General features: G+C 49.3%; 3 protein-coding genes and 1 long non-coding RNA gene across 7 annotated transcripts in view; 2 read left to right on the top strand and 2 right to left on the bottom strand.

Moving 5' to 3' along the window:
* Nucleotides 1-592, bottom strand: part of TRPV1 (transient receptor potential cation channel subfamily V member 1) — a 33,099-nt gene extending 32,507 nt beyond the window's left edge. Inside the window, 1 exon segment of the mRNA XM_013981216.2 lies at nucleotides 1-592. The gene's annotated coding sequence lies outside the window, so the exon portion shown is untranslated.
* LOC110256094 lies at nucleotides 519-5,071 on the top strand. Its single transcript, XR_002337323.1, has 2 exons — nucleotides 519-606; nucleotides 3,814-5,071. It is a non-coding gene; the product is annotated as an uncharacterized LOC110256094 (long non-coding RNA).
* SHPK (sedoheptulokinase) lies at nucleotides 4,182-23,277 on the bottom strand. The gene is made up of 7 exons (XM_005669118.3): nucleotides 22,997-23,277; nucleotides 16,500-16,641; nucleotides 12,702-12,885; nucleotides 12,039-12,191; nucleotides 10,222-10,397; nucleotides 7,763-7,963; nucleotides 4,182-5,764 (listed from the first exon to the last, which is right to left on the bottom strand). The coding sequence occupies exons 1-7, from the start codon at nucleotides 23,162-23,164 to the stop codon at nucleotides 5,352-5,354; spliced, it is 1,437 nt and encodes a 478-aa protein (XP_005669175.1). The 5' UTR covers nucleotides 23,165-23,277; the 3' UTR covers nucleotides 4,182-5,351.
* Nucleotides 21,699-24,752, top strand: part of CTNS (cystinosin, lysosomal cystine transporter) — a 23,622-nt gene continuing 20,568 nt past the window's right edge. For 2 of the 4 annotated variants that reach the window (XM_005669119.3, XM_021067681.1), the window contains exon 1: nucleotides 23,680-23,768. The gene's annotated coding sequence lies outside the window, so the exon portion shown is untranslated. Of the gene's footprint in view, nucleotides 22,142-22,627; nucleotides 23,769-24,752 lie in introns of those variants that run through there. The other 2 variants (XM_021067682.1, XM_021067680.1) reach the window with 2 other exon arrangements.

Below are 24,752 nucleotides of genomic sequence, written 5' to 3' on the forward strand. Positions count from 1 at the left end.
CTAGGGGGCTGGTGAGACCTATGGATGCTGAGATTCTATCATTCAGATGCCACCTCTTCCAAACTCTGCCTTCCTGGGACACATGCGTGGTACCTTTGACCCCAGTGACCACCGCAATGGCAGGCAGAAAAACAGGTTCTGGGATAAGCACTTTAGAGGCTCTAGCTCATCAGACCCTCACAGAGTTTCACAGGTGAGTACGATTTTGTCCCCACTTTACAGATGAGGCATGCGAGGCACAGGCTAGGTACCCTGCCAAATACTGACAGCTGTGCTGCTCTCACTTGGCGCCTCCTAAAATTTGAGCTTGCACTTCTCTGCTGTTTGCATCGGGCTTTGCAGATTTTAATAGCTCCAGGACGAGACAGACTCCGGCCCCCTCCATTTCCCTTCGCCAAGCGTCGTTCCGTGCTGCTCCCAAAGGTGCATGCTGGCCTGGCTTTATCGAAACAGCACCTGCGCTGAGTGGTTCCACTAAAGCTCATAAAATGGTGTTGGGACGAGACCTCAGGGCTGGGCCTCACCACCATCAGTGTGGTTTCCGGGCCATAATTTGAAACACGGTGTTCTTGGATCTATGTAATGATGTACCCATTAGAACTCCTTGTAAGTAGATTCATTTTTTAATGATGACTTCTGGGTGGGGGGTGCCTCTCCACGCTCGGGTCGGATGGGGACGAGAGGCAGCACAGGAAGGTGCCGGAGGTCCCAGAGCAGGTGGCGGGCCACGTCTGGTGGGACCCAGGCCGAAACTGCTCACATCACTAACGACCACGGTGCTTTCTCTCGGTGTGTATGTGTTACCGCCACGGGGCACACGGACGTCAACTGAGCCCTTGACGCTGGCAATAGGAACCGACTCTATTTTCTTCAACCACTCGGGACCCCAGCCTCTCATCTTTGAAGCCAGACTTTCTAGCACAACGAGGGACCAGCAAACGCCCATGTGCTGAAAAAAGCCTAATTACCAAAGTTGGGAACTGTCAGCCTGGCGCCTCCAGAGGAACCAGAGGAACCAGGTGGGAAGGAAGCAAGGGGTGCTGGTCCCAGCCCCGGGGAGGGTGCTAAAGGCCCCACTGCAGATGCCTGAGACTCACCCAAGGACAGGAACAACACCGCTAGTCTTGTCCTGAGTTTTTCTTATGCTGTTGTGGTTAGTTGTTTTTTTTTTTTAATTAAAGAAGAGTTGAGTTACAATGTGATGCCAATTTCTGCTGTACAGCAAAGTGACCCCCATATATATATATATATATATATATGTATGTATATATATATTCTTTTTTCCTATTATCAGAATATATATATTCTATATATATTCCTATTATTCAGAAATATATATTCTATATATTTCTGCTGTACAGCAAAGTGACCCCCATATATATATATATATTCTTTTTTTCCTATTATCTCCCATCATGTTCTCTCCCAGGAGATTGGGTATAGTTTCCTGTGCGATACAGTAGGACCTCTCTGCTCATCCATTCTAAATGTAATAGTCAGCATCTACCAACCCCACACTCCCCGTCCATCCCACTCCCTCCTCCTCCCCTTGGCAACCACAAGTATGTTTTCCATGTCTGTGAGTCTGTTTCTGTTCTGTAGATAGGTTCATTGGTGCCTTTTTTTTTTTTTTTTTTTGGCTTTTTAGGGCCGCGCCCACAGCATATGGAGGTTCCCAAGCTGGGGGCGTCAAATCGGAGCTACTGCTGCCAGCCTACACCACAGCCACAGCAATGAGGAATCCAAGCTGCATCTATGACCGACACCACAGCTCACGGCAATGCTGGATCCTTAACCCACTGAGTGAAGCCAGGGATCATACCTGCGTCCTCATGGATACTAGTCAGAGTTGTTTCCACTGAGCCACAACAGGAACGCCTGTTTTAGATTCCACGTAGAGGTGATACTGTATGGTATTCGTCTTTCTCTCTCTGACTTACTTTACCTGGTATGAGAATCTGTAGTTGTATCCATGTTGCTACAAATGGCATTACCTCATTCTTTTTTACGGCTGAGTAGTTTTCCACTGTGCATAGGTACCACACCTTCTTAATCCATTCATCTGTAGATGGACATTTAGGCTGTTTCCATGTCTTAGCTATTGTGAATAGGGCTTTGAACGTTAGGGTGCATGTATCTTTTTCAGTGAAAATTTTGTCTGGATATATGTCCAGGAATGGGATTGCTGGGTCATATGGTTGTTCTACATTTTAGTTTTCTGAGGAACCTCGATACTGTTTTCCATAGTGGTTGTACCATCGTGAGTTTTCTAAATCTTGCACTGAGATTTCTTAATCTTGTACTGACTTATGTGTCTTGCCTCACAAATTTTTTTTTTTTGGCTGTGCCCGCAGCATACATAAATTCCCAAGCCAGAGACTGAACCTGAGTCACAGCAGTGACAATGCTAAATCCTTAACCACGAGGCCATCAGGGATCTCCAGTCTCTCAAATTTTAAACAGCTTCAGGGGCCCCAGATCCAGATGGCTAACAGTGAATTTGGAAGAAGACTCCTCTCCTTGCTGGTTGGGTCTGTGGGTTAGTGCTTTCTGGGGCTTTGCTGAGGATTAACAAGGATATGGGTATGAATGGGCTCTGGGAGCTGGTAATGCTCCAGGCAGGCCTGGGAGTTGTGCGTCTCCTCATTATTCAGCCTGCATCTGCTGGCTGCTGAGCTATATCCGGCCATTAGCTCAAGGCGGTGACTAATTGTTTTCTGATGAAAAAAAACAAGGTTTGCTTAATGTTGAGTCACGCAATGAGCATCTCTATACCAAGAATGTCTCACTTTCAAAGACATAACCTCTTCATTTAATCGTGCCTGAGAAAAAGGCATGACTGACTCTCTTTCCAAAGGCCTGCTGTGCATTTTGCAAACACTGGGTGGTGAGTAGGGTGAATAAAATGGCCCGTGCCCACCAGGAAGCCCAGGTGGATGAAGAAGAAGACGTGATAGGCTCCTTTTGATGTTTAGAGGGTGGGGCTCCCTGTCACAGGTACAAGCCAACAGGCTATGCCAACAGCAAATTTTTTTTTTTTTCTTTTTAGGTCTGCACCTGTGGCACATGGAGGTTCCCAGGCTAGGGGTCCAATCAGAGCTATAGCTGCCGGCCTATGCCACAGGCACAGCAACATGGGATCCGAGCCATGTCTGCAAACTACACCACAGCTCACAGCAACACCAGATCCTTAACCCACTGAGCGAGGCCAGGGATCAAAACTGCAACCTCATGGTTCCTAGACAGATTCGTTTCTGTTGCGCCACACCGGGAACTCCAGGCCAGTCACTTTAACGTTGCCTAGCCTGACCTTGCTGCCTGTGTGACCCTGTGGGACTCCTGGAAACCAAAGCCTTTCTGCGTTCCCCATTTCTCGTTTTTAGGAAATGGGCCTCATTCCGCCTCCACGGCCTTCCCTGCGTTCCAAGGGGCAGGTTCAGACAGCTGCTGATCGGGGAAGGGAGGGGTGGCAAAAACAAGGGAGACCCGTCAAGCAACAACAGTACAGCCTTGGGACAGGATCCTGGTCCCCTCTCAAGGAATGCACATAATGACGTGGGCATCTTGGACACCCAAGAGGAAACTTGTATTCCTTATGCTTCCTGTAGAAATGAACACTTTAAAACTGAACAGCTTGGAGCCCTTCCTGTGCTTCTCCCTCATTTGATCGCACCCTAAACACAAGCACCTATGAGCTAATGATCTGGCCCCCTGAGCTCAATGGCCTGTGGGTTAAAGACTATTAGCACACGAAGTCTTTCAGGAACTTTCTGAGTTTGTCCTAACCTCTAATCACAAGTATTATTATGCTAGGAAATAACTCAGAAGGCCGTGACTACGATCATGTGATCTCCTGACTCCAGCTTCAATGACAGACAGATGCCGAGTTTCAGCGACAGCTAGAATGCTCAGGAAAAGTGGGCTCTGCGTTTTGAATCCTAGCATCGGGATCTTAGGTAAGTTACTTGTTTGTGTCTCGGTTTCTTCATCTGTGAAATGGAGGGAATAGCGCCCACTTCTAGGATTATTATGAAGGTCAAGTGAGTTCAAACAAGTAGTGTCTCCATTAGCTTCTAGTCCCTGGTAGCTACTCAAAAAACACTGTTTCAATGGACTGAAACTCTCCAAGGTTTAGTCTGATGTCATTTGCGCAAAGAATGAATTGCTCCTCCTTCTGGGCGTGTGGGCAAATCTGATATAGAATTTATTTCCTTCCCTAGTGATGGAAATTCCACAAACACATCCCCATGCCTGATAGAACACCCAGGTCCCAGGAGATGCGCCATAAATGTGAATTGTCTGGGTCGGTGCTGAGGGCAGCTGAGACTTCTCAGGCTTCTCTACCGTGGCTGCAAATGTCAGGATGAACTAAATTATGCTGTGATAATGAACAGCCCCCCCAAATCTCAGCAGCCTCAAACATGAAAGGTTTATTTCTCAGTCACACTGGCTGCATCCCTTCCCTTGGAAGGCGTCTCAGGGACGTGCAGGAGCAAAAACACCCTGCTGCACAGACATACTCCTGGAAAAGGGTCCTGGTCAGACTATTGGGAAAAACATGCCTGAATGGTGAGGCCAAGCAGCATCTGTCCCCCTTGCTGGTCACACTCCACCTTTCCTTCGCTGTTCATGCCTCCAAGCCAGCTGGGTTGGGAGGATCTGGGGCAGCTGGAGGAGAAGTACGTGGCACGAAGGCCAGCACAGACGGCTGCATCTTCACCCCAGCCAGCATGCATCACTGTCCTCGGGGCACTCTGGCTAACCAGCCATGGCCAGAGAAAAATGAGATTGGAAAAGGGGCCTCAGGTGTACAGTCTAGAGAGGAAGACTTTTCCAATGGCGCCTGTGACCAAAGTCCAGGCTCCACGTTCTTCAAAACAATCACTCCAAAAGCTGGACAAAGGGGATCAAGTCTTCTGTGCTTATTTGGAGCCCACAGCCACCAGACACTTTTGGTGTCTAAAATCTACGTTTATTTTCACCGTCTACAGGTGAATCACAGATGACCCTGCTGACAAGGATGCTGGGCTACTGTGCCTTTTCCTTTCTTCCCTCTTTCTCTCTCTTTCTCCCTCTCTCCCCCCACCCCTTTCTTTCTTCCACATTTACTTTCGCAACCAGCTCCCAGGTGAGTCTCTTTCAGAAGGCACTGATTTGAGATCTGCTTGGTGACTCCTGGCTGCATTATTAGCGTGGGCCCTGAAGCTTGGTTCATGGTCAAAATGATGCCCTGAGAACAAGCATTGCTTAAAAACTCCCCACAGAGCGGTCCAGGAAAAGGATGACCCCAAGATCACATCCGCAATACGAATCAGATAAAATTGGCAACAGTTTTTCCACCAATGAGGGTGCTAAGACTCCTGCTGGTTAAGGTTTCTCTGGAGCATGACCAGAGCGGCCCCCACAGCTGCGTCTACATCCTGCCCATAGGCCACTGGCAAAGGGAAAGCCCTCTGCACCTCCTGCTTCAGCACCTCGTTCCTGGACAGCGCACTCCCACTGCCGATCACTCGTTCCACGCCCCACGCTTGAAGCTGCTGGAACGGAAGCATTGAGTGCAGGTTCTGAACGATGCCTCTGCACAGGGCCCGGGTCACGTGCCCCAGGGAGAGGTCAGAGGAGGAGATTCTGGTCACTGAGGCCAGCTGGTCCGGCAGGTGCCTCTCACCCAGCACGGTGGGTGTGATGGTTAGGCAGGTGTCTCTCTGCTGTGCAGCTGCCTGGATCATGCGTGAGTACACAGTGGATTCTTCAACCTCCAGGCCTGCCAGGAACAGAGAAGACCCGTGTGAGTTCAGGCACCTTCTTCCTGCAGGCTGAGACTCTCGAGAATTCTCTGTGGACAGGAACATCTTGACCTGCTGCCTCTACCCACTGCGGCTGGATGCTGCCCAAGTCAGGACGCACTTAGTCTGGCTCGCTGTGCTCTGCCCCAGACGCCAGCCAGCTCTCTCACTGCAGACCCCAGCCCAGCCTTCAGGAGAGATCTCGCTCTCGTAATTATTGCTATGAGTCCCAACCATCCCACAGCTGCACGACCCTTGGTCCCAAGGAGGCCACATGCATATGCTGATCAGTATCATCGTGGCTGCTATTAGACTTCCTAGCTCTGTGACCGGGATCCCAGGACCACCCACAGCGCTGCTCACAACCTAGCCTACCTCTGGGCAAACGCTGAAAACTAGAGTATAGACCAGAGCTCTCAGGTGAAGGGGCATATGAATCCCTCAGGGACTTTTTTTTTTTTTTTTTTTTTTTTTGCTGTTTCTATGCTGCTCCCATGGCATATGGAGGTTCCCAGGGTACGGGTCTAATCTGGAGATGTAGCCTCCAGCCAGAGCCACAGCAATGCCAGATCTGCTCTGAGTCTGAGACCTATGCCACAGCTCAGGGCAATGCCAGATCCTTAACTCACTGAGCAAGGCCAGAGATAGAACCCACAACCTCATGGATCCGAAGTCGGATTCGTTAACCACTGAGCCACAATGGGAACTCCACTCAGGGATCTTATTAAAATGCAGTTTCTGCCTCAGTGTGCCTGGGGTGGGCCCCAAGATTCTACGTTGGTCATCATGTCCCAGAGGAAGCCAGTACTGCTGGCCTGAGGCCCATGCTTTTGGAATAGAAGGTTCTAGACCGGTGCTCATCAACACTTGAAGCCATCAGAATCACCTGAGGGGCTTTTATAAGATGCCATGTGCAGGCCCCACTCCTCCCTCAGGAGCCAAATAATCAGCATTTCTAAGAGTGACACTGGGACATCAACACTCTTTTTTAAACTCCGCAAATATTTCCAGTGTGCAGCCAGTGCTGAGAACCACCAACCAAGAGTCACCACAGAGTCACCAGCAGCATATTTAACTTATGCAAACTCAGCTATACAGCCTCAGGAATGAGAAATCAAAATCAAATGAAATACCATAGAAATTTAATAAAAGTTTACATTATATAAACTGCTAACCTTCAAAGCCCTCTGTTTCATCAAAATAAGAACCAGAAAATGAATAAGACTTCTTTTTGAAAGGATCTTAGGAAAAAAAAAAAAAAAGAAAGGATCTTAGAGGCAAATTAAATATTACCACCTCTTTCAAGAAAAGAATAGTCACATCTGTATAAAGAGAAACACCAGCAGTTCCCGTGGTGGCTCAGTGGGTCAGGAACTGCACTTAGTGTCTGTGAGGACGTGGCTTCGATCCCTGGCCTTGCTCAGTGGGTTAAGGATCCAGCATTGCCGTGAGCTGTTGTGTAGGTCACAGACATGGCTCGGATGTGGCGTTGCTTTGGCTGTGGTGTAGGCCGGCAACTACACCTCCCATTTGACCCCTAGCCTGGGAACATACATATGCAGTGGGTGTGGCCCTAAAAAGACCAAAAAAAAAAAAAAAGAATTGTATAATATTGTAAAATACTGGAAGTCTTTTCACTCGTTCATGTCTAATCATTTATTCTCAACTGTCTGTAGTCATCAAAAGGCAAACCTCAAATGACAAAGAAAATAATGCAGCGGGGCTGGGGAGAGCCGGGAGATGACTAGGAGTCTCCAAAGTCAAAATCAGGGGAGAAGGTGCCTCTAAAAAAAGGAGGTGATGGCAGCTCAGAAGATGAGAGGGAAGAAGTCGACGCGATCAGATCCCTAAGGAAGGAAGGAAAGTGCCAGAACTGGGCTGGATCTGAGACATGGATCTAGAAGCTTAGAGCACATTCAGCATCAGAAAGTACCACACGGAAAGGACAGGTGGCCCGCTGTGTGGGCCACTCTTACCTAGATCCGCCATCCACTGGACCAGCATGTGGACGAATGTGGCTAGCACGTTGCCCCCATTAAGTGATGCGGCCACCGCCAGGTAGGTCCTGTTGAAGTAGGGGAAGTAGGCGACTGGAGCCGTGGGGTCTGGAGTCTGCACCGGCTGGAATACTGGAGGCATGGAGGCTACCAGCTGAACTGAGGTGCTGATATTGAGAACTGGGGCCCAAGGGAAGCAGAGGTTAAGACGGTTGGACTAACTCAGAGGTCAGAAGTCATAATAGGGCTGGGGGACAGTGTGCTGGCTTTAAAAGTATATCCACAAATTCCTTGCCTCTCCTCCTTTTGGGAGGCAGAGCCTAATTCCCCTCTGCCTGAGTGTGGACTGGACTCAGGCACTTGCTTCTGATGAAGAGAATAAAGCAGAAGTGACAGGGTGTGACTTTGGAGACTAGGTCATAAAAAGACACTGCAGCTTCTGTGTTTTTTGGGGGGGTGTGGGGCATGCTGCCTGCAGCATGCAGAAGTTCTCAGGCCAAGGATCGAGTCCAAGCCACAGCAGTGACACCAAATCCTTAACCACTAGGCCAGCAGGGAATGCCTACAGCTTCTGTCTTGATAACTTGCTCTGGAGGAGGCAGGTACTATGTCATAAGCTGCCCTATGGAGAGGCCATGTGTATGGCTATTAGCACAACTGACCCCATCTTGGTCCCATATAGTCCCTCCTGATCTTCCTACCCAGGACTGTGCTATGTGATAACTCACTTCTCTGTTGTTAGGGGCCTGATAGTTAGTAGACATTGTTTAGTAATAATTAGGTGGCCCTGTTAGGTCTCAAACAATGATGAAGATTTTCACTGACATGTTCCTGGCGCCTATGAGACTAGTTAGCTATTCAGTCATCTTGACTTAGGATTATACGTCCTATTTCCAGGCACTTGCCCCCACACCTTAGTTTAACTACAAAATTGTCCCAACGGCTCCCCCAATGGTGCAGAGGGCTGTGGATGCTTTCAGATTGTTGTCTGCCTGATCCCATGCTGGATATAAGTTACCCTATAATAAACCGATCCACTGGCTTAGTGCGTTAAGGACCCAATGTAATTGATAAGGATGCAGGTTCAAGATCCCCGAACTTGCTCAGTGGGTTAAGGCTCCAGTGAGGCCCTAAGCTGTGGCAAAAGTTGCAGATGTGGCTTGGATCTGGTGTTGCCATGGCCAGGGTGCAGGCCTCAGCTACAGCTCCGATTAGACCCCGAGTCCAGGAAATTCTATATACCACAGGTTTAGCTGTAAAAAATTAAAAAAAAAAAAAAAAAACTGATCCATTGATTATTTGGAGCTGCCTGCACAGTTCTTCAGTGTCAGGATGCTGCCTCAGTTCAGTGGATACTGTCCACTCCCTCCATTCCCTAATACCCACGTGGCAAGGAACCAAGGCCTCCTGCCAAGAATCACAGGAGTGAGCTGAGAACTGGGTCCTCCAGGGGAAAAAAAAAAAAAAAAAAGATACTGGGAGTTCCTGTCGTGGCTCAGTGGAAATGAATCTGACTTGTATCCATGAGGACACAGGTTCGATCCCTGGGCTCGCTCAGTGGGTTAAGGATCCCATGTTGCTGTGGCTGTGGCATAGGTTAGCGGCTGCAGCTCCAATTCAACACTTAGCCTGGGAACCTCCATATGCCATGGGTGCGATCCTAAAAAGACCAAAAAAAAAAAAAAGAAGGGGGTCCTCCAGGCCTGGTCAAGCCTTTGGTTGAACAGCGTGGTTGCGATATCATGAGGGACCGTGAGCCAGACCATCTAGCCACACCCAGATTCCCGACTCTCAGAAACTGTGTAAGAGCACGTTTGCTGTTCGAGGCTACTGAGTATGAGGGTGATTCATTACACCTAACTGGCAACTAACTATTTACAGAGCGAAAGACCTCAGCCCAAGCGTTTCATTCTCTGGGGAGGTTTCATTCATTTGCAGTGGATACCACCTCCTTCTCATTTCCAAGGTGTGCTTCTCAGCCTCCCCCAGCCAGGAGCGGGGAGCTCCCAGTCCCAGAACAGAGTGGATGACTTTCTCCTGCAGGTGAAGGCCAAAGCCTCCCCGGCGAGACTCTCCCCGGAGTCGCTCCTCCGTGTCTCATGAGACCAGGCCAAAAAGCCTGGTCTTCTCAGTCCGTTAAGGCCACACTAACAGAGGTCAGTTAGCAGAAATCAGCCAACTAGAGAGAGTCACTTCCCTCGCCCGGCCCTAAAGAGGAAAGGCACGGACTGTGGTCAGGACAGCACTCGCCCTGCTGGATGGTAAGCTCCCTGGGCAGATGTTTCACCAGTAGGGATGAGGGCGTTTTTCAAGTTTGCCGAATAATAGTCAAGAGCACAGTGAGACTGCTGGCTCTGTGGGCCCCTCGGACCCTTGCACAGAGTTGGAGCTTAGATGCCCCCAGCAGAAGTTAAGGAGAAAACCAAAGAAAGACTTACCTGCGTCTGTCCTTCGGGCCATACAGGAATAGACGGAGGCTTGCAAATCACCCAAGGCCACGCCCACCGGCGTCCCCTTTGGGATTTCAAACCACGTTCGGGAAGTTCTGCCTGCTATGCTGCCAGGCTCTGCGACATCCGGGAGCAGGTGGACAGGAAAGCCTGCAGTCTTCAGTCTGCAAACCAAAAGTGGACAACTTATCTACCTGGTGCTTGGTTTTCTGTTTTTGTTGCTTCCAGGAAACTCAGCAAAGGACAGCACTGTAGGATACACACTCAAGAAGAAAGGGAATGGAGGAGTTCCCATCGTGGCGCAGTGGTTAACGAATCCGACTAGGAACCATGAGGTTGCAGGTTCGATCCCTGCCCTTGCTCAGTGGGTTAAGGATCCGGTGTTGCCATGAGCTGTGGTGAGGGTCGCAGATGTGGCTCAGATCCCATGTTGCTGTGGCTCTGGCGTAGGCTGGCAGCTCAGCTCCGATTAGACCCCTAGCCTGGGAATCTCCAAATGCCACAGGAGCGGCCCAAGAAATGGCAAAAACACAAAAGAAGAAGAAAGGGAATGGAGTTCCCATTGTGGCTCAGCAGGTTAAGAGCCCCACTAGGATCCATGAGGATGCGGGTTCAATCCCTGGTCTCACTCAGTGGGTTAAGGATCTGGTGTTGCTGTGAGCTTTGGTGTAGGTCGCAGATGTGGCTCAGATCTGGTGTTGCTGCGGCTGTGGCACAGGCCGGCAGCTATGGCTCTGATTCAATCCCTAGCCTAGGAATTTCCATATGCCATGGGTGCAGCCCTAAAAAGACAAAACAGAAAAAGGAAAAAAGGAAAGAGAGAGGAAAGAATTCAGCGTTTTCACAGAGGGCCTCTTTGGCTGTGTCTGTGGCATATGAAAGTTCCTGCGCTAGGGATCAAACAAGTGCCATGGTAATGACCCAAGCCATAGTGACAATGTCTGATCCTTAACCCACTGTACCACAAGGGAACTCCTCTTCAGGTTTTTTTTTTAAACCGTAGGGAAAAGGCTTGGATTTTTAAAGTGTGAACACTCTCAAGAGCTTGGGATGGGTCTTCTGGGGAAGAATACAACCAGTTTCAGCAGAGAAGATCAGAAAGGATGGGATAAGCAGCAGATATCATCAACATCGGGCCTCCTGTTTTGAAAGGGAGCACAAACACTCTGCAAAGGGAGGCAGCTGGAGTTTTAGAGCAAAATCGCAGCTGGTTAGCACAGGCCAAACCAAAGTCAAACCCATATACCTCCTAAAGACCAAATGCATTCATCGCTTGGGTTAGTGAACATGGGGCTGTCAATTTCAAAAACATGCTAGAAAGTCCTTTACCTGAACTACCAGGTGCTTTTTGTTTTATTACAGAGCTCAGAATGTGAGCCCCGAAGGAAGTGAACTTATAGGACATGGGACTTCTGGACCTGAAAAGGCAAATGATTGTTTAAAAAAGAACTTAAAAGGCATCCCTCAAGCCTACTACTTCCATTTCTTAACCCTATCTTAAAATACATTAAAGAACGAAAGTTGTTCTTTGGAATCTATGGGCTAGGCCCGGGGCGCACAAAGAACTGGGGAGCCCGCCCCAGATCTGGGCCACAGTAGAGGGCAGGACCGCATGGCGTGATGTGTGGCGCCCCCTCCAAGGATTTCACTTGCAACAGGCCCACCCATCCCCAGGGACTGACAGGCAACTGATTCCTGGCCTCATGGAACCCTCCACAGTTCTTAGATGGGAAAGCCCCACTCAAGCTCCCAATCTAGAGATTCTGCCCTTCAGCCTCAAGCCAGCCTGCAGGATTTATACTCACATCTCCAAGTTCCAGCTTTGGCTCCCGGTGTTGAAATATCCCCAGCTAGCGGCATTCTGGTCGGACATCAGAGGTCTCGTCAAGCCACACAGCATGGCGACCACGTAGTCATGGATGGTACCAGCTGCATCATAGGACTTCAGGAATTCTGGGCTGTTTTTTATACCCAAAACAATTCAACATGGTCTAATATTGACTTGAAAGCACGTGCTGTCCCTAACTGTGGGCCTCAGACTAGACACAGCGTCGCTGGATGGCTGCCCCTCCCCACAGGGAGGACTTCCCAGCCCCTCCAAGCCAAGCTGGCCAGAGTCAGTCTTAGGGGAGGGGACTCATAAGACTCACCATGCCTGGGAAAGCAGGACATCAGCCATTCTTAGCAGCCCTGACCCCACCATGAACCCACCACATGACCCCTGTCAAGTTCCCGTCTGGCCCCTTCCTTCCCCCCTGGGTTAGAATCAATAACCACTAAGAGCCCTCTGTGAAAGGAAGCAGGGGTAGACCAAGTCTAGCTCTTGCGACTACACCCTGTACTGAGCCACACTCACGGAGGGACAGTCCAGCGTATGGAATGATGCGGACCAGCTAGAGCTACAGCCCACTAGCCACTCTCCTGCTCTTGGAAATCCATCACCTGAATCCAAGAAGAGTTTTCCGTACCTATTTTTCAAAAGCCAGAAGATGGTTGCGCAGCCAAAGCCCGTGGCCACACTGAGATGGGACTCTGGCTGGGGCAGAGAAGCCAGAAACTTGCTGCTACACCGGCCATCCTGCCATGTGACCAGGTGGCTCACGGCTCTGGGCTCGAACACAGGGGCGGCCCCTCCCTCTGTCCATTCACAGCCTGGAACAGAGGAGAGGACCCGAAATGGAGAAGAGAGCAACTGGCCGGCACAGGCATGTCCTCAAGATCACCCTGCCGGTGAGGTTACAGGACAGACTTTATCACTCACGACAATGCTTCATTTACGCTCAGCGTTTCTGGCCAGTAGGAGCAAGCAGGCAGTCAGAGCCGTACGCGCATGTGCACCTGAAGCAAATGAGTTCCACCCAGGAACCAGGAGTAAGTGAGGGAACAGGAGGGTCCCTTCTCAGCATAGTCTACCCTCACAGCTACTTTTCTGCCCCCAGCCAGGGTTCTTAGCCCAGCCCTAAAGCTGGATATCAGCAGCATTTTTTTTTTCCAACCCTTTTGTCTGCTTCCCAAACTCCTTTGACCCTTTTTCTTTTCCTTTCTTTCTTTCTTTTTTCTTTTTTTTTTTTTACACTTTTTGATCTATCCTTTTTATTTTGTTTGTATTATAAAATGAACACAAAGTTTTCTTTACCACATACCAGGTATTGTTCAAAGCACTTTAAAAATATTAATTTAGGAAGTTCTGTTCGGGGCTCAGCAGGTGACAAACTCAACTAGTATCCATGAGGACTTGGGTTCGGTCCCTGGCCTTGCTCAGTGGGTTAAAGATCTGGCTTTGCCATGAGCTGTGCTGTAGGTCACAAATGCAGCTCAGATCCTGCGTGGCTATGGCTGTGGTATAGGCTGGCAGCTATAGCTCCGATTTGACCCCTTGCCTGGGAATTTCCATATGCTGCGGGTGCAGCCCTAAAAAGCAAAAAACAAACAAACAAAAATATTAATTTATTTAATCGACATATTAGCCTTACAACATAGGTGTGATGATTAACCTCATTTTACACATAAGAAAAATGAAGCACAGGGAAGTTTTAAAAATCTTGCCAAAGGTCACATAGCTACTAAGTGATAGAGCCGAGATTCAAGTCCAGTCTGTTCCAAAATCTGGCTTGATAGATATTCTCTATCTCTCTTTCCTCTTCTTCTTTTGGCAATAATAATAATAATAATAATATTTTTTATTACACAATTGATAAGTGAATGCATTGTCAATATAAAATGCTCAAATATTACAGACAAAGCAAAAATACTGCTTGACCATTCCCCCCTGAAGTCCCAGCTCCCTTCCTGTCACTGTCAGCCCTTGTTGGGTTTTTATATCCACACAACATTCCTTGTATGGTTTGGTTGATTTAGAGGGGATTTTGTTCTACATTTGGTTTTGTCTGTTTTTTAAAAACACAGAGTTCTCCTGTGGTTCAGGGGGTTAAGGATCTGGTGTTGTCACTGCCATGGCTCAGGTTCAATCCCTGGCCTGGGAATTCCTGCATGCTGCAAGCACAGCTAAAAAAAAAAAAAAAAAAAGGTATCATTATTTTTTATACTGCATCTCTTTTTCTAGAGGTTCTTTTTATCATCCGACAACATATCCTGGAGTCAGTACACATGAATGCACCTTGGACTTCCCGTGTGGCTCACACATGAACGCACCTTATTCTTTTTAACTACTGCATATCTACAGCATGGGTACCAGTATTTATTTAACCACTACTCCATGGTTAAAAGTCATGTTTTCACCACGATAAACAAGGATGCAATGAGCAACCATGATCCTGCTTCTTTAGCACATACATATTAAAGTGCTTTTCCTGAACAGATTCTAAGTGGCAAAGCCACTGAGTCATAGCAGCTCTATTATTTTTCATACCCAGCCAAACTACCCTCCAAATGGCCAAGCTCATTTACGCAACCAGCAGCGGCATTGAAAGAATCAATTTTCCACCCTCTTTGCCAACCCCTGACCTGCTCAAACTTGGATTTCTCGCAATCCAGTGGGTGGAGAATGATTTCTCCTTGCTGTTTTCTCTGCTTTTCCCTAGTTACTCATGACACTGAGCAATTTTTCATATGCGTATTCGCTATTTCTATTTCCTCTTTGAGGAATGGCCTGTGGTGTCCTTTGCCTGTTTGGCCACTGGCCCATCTGTCCTTTCTTTGTTGTTCATTCTTTATATGGACCCGTGTGCATCCTTTGTCTACTGTACACTATCGAAAGTTTTCTCCCCGTCTGTGGGTTGCCTCTTAGCTTGGTTTTATCATCCCCACTTCTCTCCTGCTATTACTGAGCCTGAAAATGGAATGTGGAAACAGGCGTAACCACAGCCTCTCAGAAGGCACCAGTCATTCCCTCTCCTCTCCTCCAACTGGCTCTCCTGTGCCCTCGTGGAAGCACTTAGCTCTGCTCGGGTGCCTGGTGCCCATCTGCACTGAGTGCCCTGAGTGAGCGCTGGAAGATGAGGGCTGCATCCCCCCATTCCTATGTCTCCCATGAGGCCCAGCCCAGAGCCTCGAGTCTTGTAGGTCCTGAAACCAAACTGAATTACAGCTGCTATTTAAAGCGGAACGACCTGATCTCAAATATGATTTCACTCACTCGGCTAGGCAGGTACCATCATCGTCAAACAGTGGCTTTCCTGCTTCCCAGAAACAGAAACCAAAACAAGAAGGCATGCGGGCAGGTTGAATGAAATATTAAGCAGCTCTCTCCAGCGATGCGGGTGATGGTTTGTGCGGTTGTTACAGAGTCCAGGTGGCGGGCAGAGAGAAAGGCATGTGACCAGACCACAGTCATTAGATCTCTGCTGTCCTCTTTGGAAAGGGTTTTAGTATTAAAAGGACATTCATTCTCGTTAATGCAAAATTAAGGACTTTAAAAAGCTTTTACAACCTGGACTCCCCCTGAGAGGTCAGCTCTAACACCCTAATCAGCCTTTTGCTACTGCTACCGACAGAGCCAAGCAGCTCCCATGGCCCCAGCTGGCCCGACAACAGGCAGACAAAGAGAGAGGAGGCGGGAGGGAGCTTGCGCTGGTTTCTTCAAGACCCCAGGCCCATCCTGGGGACGGATCAAGGGTGCATCACCAGGAGGATTAAGAACCTGACTAGGAACCATGAGGAGGTGGGTTCGATCCCTGGCCTCACTCAGTGAGTCAAGGATCTGGCGTTTCTGTGAGCTGTGGGGTAGGTCGCAGACATGGCTTGGATCCCATGTTTCTGTGGCTGTGGCGTAGGCTGGCAGCTGTAGCTCTGATTAGTCCCCTAGCCTGGGAACCTCCATATGCCACGGGTACGGCCCTAAAGCAAAAAAAAAGAAAAAAAAAAAAAGAAGTCACGCCCTGGAATTTAAAAAATCATGGATATCTGTGATTATGCTAAACAACAAAAACTATGCCCAAATTCAAAAGCGTTCTCCTCTGTGACTTGGCATCTGCTACAGCCACACGAATCTCTTGGTTATTGGCACAAATGCTCGGAGGTGCCGGCACCAAGAAAGAGAAAGCTGTGGAAAATCCACTCCACTGCATCCAACAGAGAATCAGCGAGAACTCCGTCCTTTCTGGCTCCCTGTTCATGACGGATGTGTGAGGGGACCATTCACTTGTTGCTTACATCTTTGAACAGGACAGGATGTCCACAGAACACAAGAGGCCACAGGATAAGCTGAGCCTCCACAGAAAGCCCTCCGCAGCCCTCTTCCGGGTCCAGGGTCATTGTTAAGAGCGCGTGATCGCCCTCCCACCCCCACCCCGAGCCCATCAGCATACCTTGGCCTGTTTTCCAAAACATGACTCCATGCATCTGTCCTGACACTCCAATGCCACAGACCTTCCGCAGGTGCTGCTGGGGAAGGGCAGCAAGGCACGCGTGCAGGGCCTGGACGATTCTCCTCACATCCTGCTCTTGCCCCTGCAAACAGAACAGGACACCTCTGGGGGGCAGAGGCACACACGCAGGTTGGGGGAGGGGGATGGAGGGGGACCAGAGGCCTCAAGGGATTTCCGGGGTGCTGGCTGCCCAGCTAACTTCACTGAAGTCCCTTCTAGGACCTACGGACTGGCCTCAAGGATGAGAGGTGGGCCTGATGGGTCTCCACCACCTCCAGCGGGACCAACCCATCCCCCTTCACAGAGGAGGCGCTGTTGTGGGTTCGGATCACCTAAAGGCCCAAGCTCCCCAAAGTACTGCCCTGCCCTCCAGGCACTTACAGTCCAGTAGGATGGACAGGGAAACACAAGACCGGGCTGCAGGGAGAAATCAGGCAAGGGTCTTTGGCAAGGCACTTGGAGCCCTGGGGCAGGGGTGCGGGGGAGAATGGAACCCGGCAGGAAGGAACCCAGCAGGAAAGGAGTCAGCAAGAAAGGCCTCTTGGACTAAAGCACTTGAGGTTGGGCCCTAGGGTTCGCTTCAGTGCATCCATCTGGCAAACGGTTCCTGAATGCCCTGAGGGCCAGGCCCCAGATTTGGAACCAAAACCCCAAGAGGAAGCCCAGGGGATAGCTGGGCACAGCACCATCGGGATGGGCAGTGCAAGGGGTGGTTGGAGATAAGGCTGGAGAAGAGGAGAGGCTGGGGCCTAATCACGAGGGGCTTTGCCTGGAAAATGTAGTGGGGGGCCCCCGGGGCTTTCTGAATGGGAGAGTATCATCAGAGCTGTGTTTTCAGAAGGTTAACGGGGCAGTAGGATAAACTCTACAGAGAGAGACCAGACTGAGAGTGTGGAGAGATTTTCCAAGGGTGGAAAAGACAAGAAGCATTGGAGTTCCCGTTGTGCACAGTGGAAACGAGTCCAACTAGTATCCAGGAGGGTGTGGGTTGGATCCCTGGCCTTGCTCAGTGGGTCGGGAATCAGGCGTTGCTGTGAGCTGTGGTGTAGGTCACAGATGAGGCTCAGATCCCGCATTGCTGTGGCTGTGGTGTAGGCTGGCAACTATAGCTCTGACTCAATCCCTAGCCTGGGAAATTCCATATGCTATGGGGTGCAGCCCTAAAAAGACCAAAAAAAAAAAAAAAATCAGTAAGTTAAGGGAGCCACCACAAAATTTGCACAAGGGAAATTAACCCAAGTGACATCATTTTGGTGTTTTGCTGGGGAGGGTGTTGTTGGGGGGCGGGGGGAGGGGGGTGCGGTGGCTGCAGTCACGGCACATGAAGTTCCCAGGCCGGGGAACCTAACCATGCCACAGCAGGGACAATGCCAGATCCTCAACCCACTGAGCTGCCAGGGAACTCCAACATCATTGTTTTCTTAGTGAATAAGTAAGTTTCAAAGTGGGAAGTTTGAGAATGCAATTAATTTATGCATGTCTAAAAGAATCATACCTATGTCATTAATATTTGTGGTTAAGAAATCTTGGGGTATTTAGTATTTTAGATAAATGTACATGTTCTAGAGAATTTGGCCTAGATTACTTTTGTCATTTCAACTTAAACTGTGAAATTGTATAACTGATCTAGATTTGTGATTATATGTTCAAATCTCACTACATTTATAAAAGGATTGAAACATATGAGTATTTAAGTTTAATTATACATTTATTAAATCCATAAAAATTATTTAAGTAATCTGAAAAGATTTAGGTCTAATAACTGTAGTACCTAAAAAAAGAAAACATATTAAATGTATATATACTGTTTAAAACATCTATGGGATTAAGTATTATTAAAAGGCCCTCAAAAATGATGGTTAAAATATTAGGCTTGGAGTTTCCACTGTGGTGCAATGCGATCAGCAGTGTCTCTGCAGCACCAGGGCACAGGTTCAATCCCCCGCCCAGGGCAGTGGATTGGAGGATCTGGTGTTGCTGCAACTGCAGCTTGGGTCTGATCCCTGTCCTGGGCACTCCATAATCAGGGGAGCAGGGCAGGCGGGTGGCCAAAATGAACAAAAAGATAGGCTTATAAATGGAATAACCTTTATAAGCTAAATTTAAAAGCTTAAATAAGAACTAATAAATTGAATTTTTTTTTTTTTTTTTTTTTTTGGCCAAGCCTGCAGCATGAAGAAGCTCCCAGACCAGGGATCAAACCTATGCCACAGCAGTAAACACTGGCTCCTCAACCCACCTAGCTACCAGGGAACTCCTAATACATTGAATACTTTTTTTTTTTTTTTTTTTTTTGTCTTTTTAGGGCCACACCCGCAGCATATGGAGGTTCTCAGGCTAGGGATCAAATCAGATCTATAGCCGCCGGCCTATGCCACAGCCGAAGCAACGCCAAATCTGAGCCACATCTGCAACCTACACCACAGCTTACAGCAACGCTGGATCCTTAACCCACTGAGCGAGGCCAGGGATTGAAGCTGCATCCTCCTGGATGCTAGTCAGATTCGTTTCCACTGAGCCACGACAGGAACGCCTCAAAACTTATTTTTATTTCAACCAAACTAAAGTGTTCCTGGTGCACAAAAACAAAATAAATTTATATCCACCAACTCTAAGCAGCCACAGAAACTCAAGAGGAGAAGAAAAATGTGGCTGAGCTCTTAACAAATGTCTGTTTTTGGCAAACAAAACAAAGCTCATGGTCTTGTAGGAGCATCTGAAGACTGAAACCCCAGGCTCCCGCTTCTCCAGGGGCAGTGCGGGCTTCCTCTTCCGAGGGAAAAACCTTCATTCGCCCACCCCCTCCTCAGCCTGCTGAGCGAGGGCAGTTTTGGGCTCCTAACGGGCATGACCCAAAGTGCAGAACGAAGGAAGGGGAGGAGGGCTGGGGCGGTGGAAGGAATGCAGAGGGAGCATAGGGCATTTTCTTGAGGAAGCAGCCCACATCCTAACAACTCTATGCAGGGACGTCGACAGCAGAACTGACTGGGCAGGGAGTTTCTCTGATGGCTTAGCGGGTTGAGGCTCCTTCGTGCTCACTGCTATGGCTCTGGTTGCTGCTGTGTGGCATAGGTTCGATCCCGGCCCAGGAATTCCCACATACTGCCCGTGTGGAAAAAAAAAAAGAAGAGAGAGAGAGAGAGAGAGAGAGAGAGAGAGAACGTGAAATAAAAGTTGCAGCGCTCATTTAAAAAAAAAAAAAAAAGAACTGATTGGGCAATTGGGCCAAAAAAGGAGGTGCATGGCTGTGCATGATCTCCCTGGACAGAAGAAAAAAGACAGCGGGCAAAGAAAAAAGGAAGCAGGGAAGAGACATTTGTTTAACCCTGCCTAGTCCAACACGGCAGGCATTAGGCACACGCAGCTAGTCTGAGTCGGAATGTGTGTAAATTTAAAATACAGACCACAGGAGTTCCCATCGTGGCTCAGTGGTTGACGAATCCAACTAGGAACCATGAGGTTGCGGGTTCGGTCCCTGCCCTTGCTCAGTGGGTTAACGATCCGGCGTTGCCGTGAGCTGTGGTGTAGGTTGCAGACACGGCTCGGATCCTGCGTTGCTGTGGCTCTGGCGTAGGCCGGTGGCTACAGCTCCGATTCAACCCCTAGCCTGGGAACCTCCATATGCCGCAGGAGCAGCCCAAGAAATAGCAACAACAACAACAACAAAAGACAAAAAAAAATAAAATAAAAAAAAATAAAATACAGACCACAGATTTAGTATGGGAAAAAAAAAAAGCACAATATCCCATTAAGGATTTTACATTGATTATTACATATTGAAATGATACTATGTTTGACACATTGGGGTCAATAAAATAGGCAATAAAATTAATTTCATGGTTCCTTTTTACTATTTTTTAATACGGCTACTAGAAAATTGAAAATTACAGGTGTGGTCACATTTCTATTGGGCAGGGCTGGTTTAAAGAGTTCCCGCATGGCTGACAGATGGTGCATGAACCCAAGACAGAGGAGCTGCTGTTTCACATGGGCACAGGGTGGGTGGGCTGTGTGGGTGGGGACAGTGGAGGCGAGAAACAGGTCAGATGGGAATGAAGACAAGGAGGCAGTCAGTGAAGGGCAATGAGTTCAAGTTTTAGCGATGAGTGTGATGGAGGAATAAATTATTGGGCGGACAATGGGTACCCTCACGATGTAACAGGAAAGGCGCTGCCCCCATTCCTTAGTTCAGAATATTGAGGATTCTACATCTAGATCAAATCCTAAACTTCTGATTTGAAAAAAGAACTCAGAAAACATTCAACCCTCCTCCCCGACAACCTTTCTTACAGATGGGGAAATTGAGGCCACAAAAGGAAAAATTAACAACTCAGAAAGCGTCACGGAGCTTCCCTCAAAAGTCCTAATATTTTAAGGAGTGCCTGCTGTGGCGCTGTGGGTTAAGGATCGGATGGCAGTGGCACAGGTTGCTGCCAGGGGCTCCTGTTCGATCCCCAACCCAGCGCAGTGTTGCCACAGCTGGATCCTGATATTTTACAATTGCAAACAGATAATAGGCTGATCTTTCCCACAGGGCCGAACACGATCCCCAAAGTGTCGTGGAGTGCACCATACTTCTAAAGAGTGAGAAGGATGGACATGAGGAAAGAACAGAGCCACCAGGTATTTCTACAGTTCAGTAGTTTTACCCCAGGGGTGATTTTTGTTCCCCAGGGAGCCTTTGGAAATATGGAGACAGTTTTGGGGCGTCACAATTAGGGGGGAAGAGTCTACTGGCATGCAGTTGGTTAGAGGCCAGGGATTCTGCTCAACATCCTACAATGCACAGGACAGCCCCCCCCCCACAACAAAGAATCATTCAACCCAAAATATCAACAGTGCCAAAGTTGAGAAATCCTGCTACAAATGAAATTACAGCAATGCATTTGTCCCAGATCACAACACACACGAGGATGCAAGGGGAGTTATTACCCTAAACCCCTCCCTAGGCAGGTGCGGAGCCCTGGGTGTGCCTGTAAGCAAAGAACAGCCTGTTAAAAGCTGGGGGAGTGGGGAAAGTGTTCATAAAGTGGCCCTACTTCAAGAGAAAAGGGCACTGCCTAAACTCACCCCCTAGAATCCCAGCTCTGCCACTCACATCCACAGGGTCAGAGCTGATTTTCCCTCCATTTCATAGTCCATAAAATGAGATAATCATTCTAAAATACCCTGATGCCCCCAACCAAACTAATTTTGAAAGGTCCTATGAAAATGCAAAGTGTTCCTGAAATCTTTGTCCTCTAAAATGCTTCTGAGCAGGATGGACTCTGAACCCTGTAGAACGGAGTCCAGGTATGTGGCAAGAGCTTATGAACAACAAAGCTCTTAGGAGTGAAGCTTGGCTCAGAAAATTGAGATTTGTGGCTGGAAGGGACCATAAAGGTCACTTATTTCAACTCTGAGAACAAGCTGAGATCCAGGAGGAAAAAAAAAATTCGTGAGGTTACACACAAAGTTCCTTGATGTTAATTTCTAGTGTCAATGATCTGAACATAAGCTACGTTTCTCTGGGAGTTAATGGAACCCAGCTTTGGGGATTGACATCCTTTCGGAACCCATATGCCTCAGCTGAACACACGGAGGTGAGATTTTGTTTCTATCTTGTAGCTTTAACAATTTGAACTTTTTCTAATTGTTTTTTCTTTTCTTTTCTTGTTTTTTTTTTTTTAGGGCTGAACCCTTGGCACATGGAAGTTACCAGCCTAGGGCTGGAGTTCAAGCAGCAGCTCCTGGCCTACACCACAGCTCACAGCAACACCGGATCCTTAACCCACTGAGCCAGGCCAGGGATTAAACCCACATTCTATGGATACTAGTAGGACTCGTTACCGCTGAGACACAATGGGAACTCTGACTTTTTCTAATATTTTAATCAAGATCTCTCTCAATGTCTTTCTATCTGTCCTGATGTCTTTCCTCCAAAGGTGTATCAGCCTTTGGGGCTGGGGCACTTTTGCTGTCCAAGTGTTTGAGTCCCTCCACTCACAGACCTCTTCTGGGACTGGGGCAGGTTACATCTGGTTGAGAAAGGGGCAGGCTACATCTGATTCTACATCTGATTTCTCAAGGAAAAAGCAGACCTTGCCCTAGAGAATCGAGGACACTGGCAAATGTGCGGGGCAGAGAGCCACAAAAATAAGGAGACCTGAGATCTCTCCATGTATAAGAGAGCAACTACCTGCAGGTCAAGGTACACAAGGTAAGAGTGCAGAGAGCAAGGGGATATACATAGAGAGCCAAGGGCAAGGCTCCTCGAGAAGGCCGGAGAGTCGGGAAGATCGGTGCCAGGAGGTGGGAAATTTCCTGAGAGGAAACCTAATGGAGGGAGTTGCAGCAGGCAGGCAGAGATCAGGCAGGCTGGAGCTGTCAGGGAGACTTGTTTGAGGAGGAAGAGTGGAGGCTCCTGGAGGCGGCGCGACTCCAGGACGCTGCCTCACCTGGGACCCGGCCGCCGCGCTCTGGGCCGCCGTCTCGGCCTGCGCAGCTCGTGCACAGCTCGCCAGTACCACGAACCCGGAAGGGTCACCCGGTGAGGCTTCCACCAAGGCCGCCTTCACAGATGTGGTGCCCAAGTCGATGCCCAGAGTGACAGATCGAGCAGCCATGGCAGCGCTTGCGTCTGGGGCCGAGGCGCCCTCTCCCGCACACTTCGCCCAGGACCAGGGAGCCAAGGCGGAGCCTCGCCTGCCACTCTTTCCAGACACGCTGGACACGGGCGAATTCGTCTCCCCATTGGTTGAGGAAGGTTGAGTCGCGCGCCCCGCGTGACCGTCCCCTGCTATAGGCGGAGCCGTGGTGGAGGGCGGGACCTAGGGGCCCCGCCCCGCAGAGCAAGATTTGCGAATTGGAGTGAAGCTTTGTCCTCGCTCAACAAAGTTCTTCGGGATACCGAGAGGCGCTGGGGGATGAGAGAGCCTCTGTGGCCCTATTGCTGACTAAACCCTCTCACATACCCGAGTCCCCATCCCTGCCGAGTTGCCTGCGCCCCTCCGCTTCGCTCCAACCCCTAATTGTCCCTCTGAGACGCGGAAAAACTACAGCTCCCAGGGTGCATCGCGCCGAGATCTGGCCTCCGTGAATCAGGTGGCTCGGGTCAGGTGACTTCTGGCCCGCCCCACAGTTAAGTCAAGCCGGCGGAGAGAGGCGGGTACCGTCGAGAGCCGCTCCTGCGTCCAGTGCAACCGGTCCTCTGAAGCTAGAGGACCTCAGGTGAGAGCCTGCGCGGCCCCGAAAGCCTCTCCCCCTCATTTCTCAGGCGCACCCCCTGAGGTCCAGAGACTCGCACAGCAAGCCAGTTGGACAGCCTGCCGCGCTTCCAGCCTCTCTTAGCTGCGCCGGGTTCTGTCTCTTGCCGCCAGCCCCGGCCTCGCGGAGAGCCCCCAGATTGAAGGGCTCGGGTGGTAGCGAGTGGAGGCAGGGACACTAGGCTGCCGAGGTGCTTTGGGAGGCTCTACAGTGCAGGTTAGCGCCCCTTTCCCCGCCTTTTGCTTAGTTGCCTCCTGAATCTGGGTCTGGGAGTTTGCAGATTGCTCTGCGGATGTGAGACGCTGAAAAGACCACTTCGAACTCCTTTTAGGGTGCTCAAGTGCCAGCCTGGCCCCAGGGGAGTGGGCAGGATGAGATCCGGCCCCGCCCTCCGGGGCTTTCAGGATAGAGAAAGGGAGGACGACTGGGCCCAGCCTTTTTCAACAACATTGAAGAAAACAACAGCCCGGGCTTTGTGAGAGCTTGCTAGGCGCCCTGGGCACCAGCTGTATTTACTTTATTGTTTCTCAACTTTTTTTCCTTACCAACACCCACCCCCTTGAAGTTTTAATACTTCTGATTAAAAGGCCACAAACCGTGCTTAATGTTTCATCTCATATAAGCCCTATGACTTAGTTCCCACTGCCCATGTTTTCACTTTAGGAAATTGAAGCTTGAGGAGGTTAAGTAGCACCCAGAGCCACACAGCTAATAAACGGGGAGCTCAGGTTCAAACCTGTGAAGTCTGTCTCCAAGGGGCACACTCTTTGCCACTGTTTGTATTAATTTCTCCAAGAGAAGATCCAGGGAGGTCCAGATTGTAGAACAGGTGACAGAATTAACCAGATACCTGACTAAGTGCAGCTGCCACAGGTTGCCCCCTGGGAGGGGATTGGCAATGGGAGGCTTCTTGAAAGAGGTGGCATCTGAGTGAGGCTAGAAGAGCAA

Source organism: Sus scrofa, chromosome 12 (assembly GCF_000003025.6).
Source record: "Sus scrofa isolate TJ Tabasco breed Duroc chromosome 12, Sscrofa11.1, whole genome shotgun sequence".
NCBI classification, from domain to species: Eukaryota; Metazoa; Chordata; class Mammalia; order Artiodactyla; family Suidae; genus Sus; species Sus scrofa.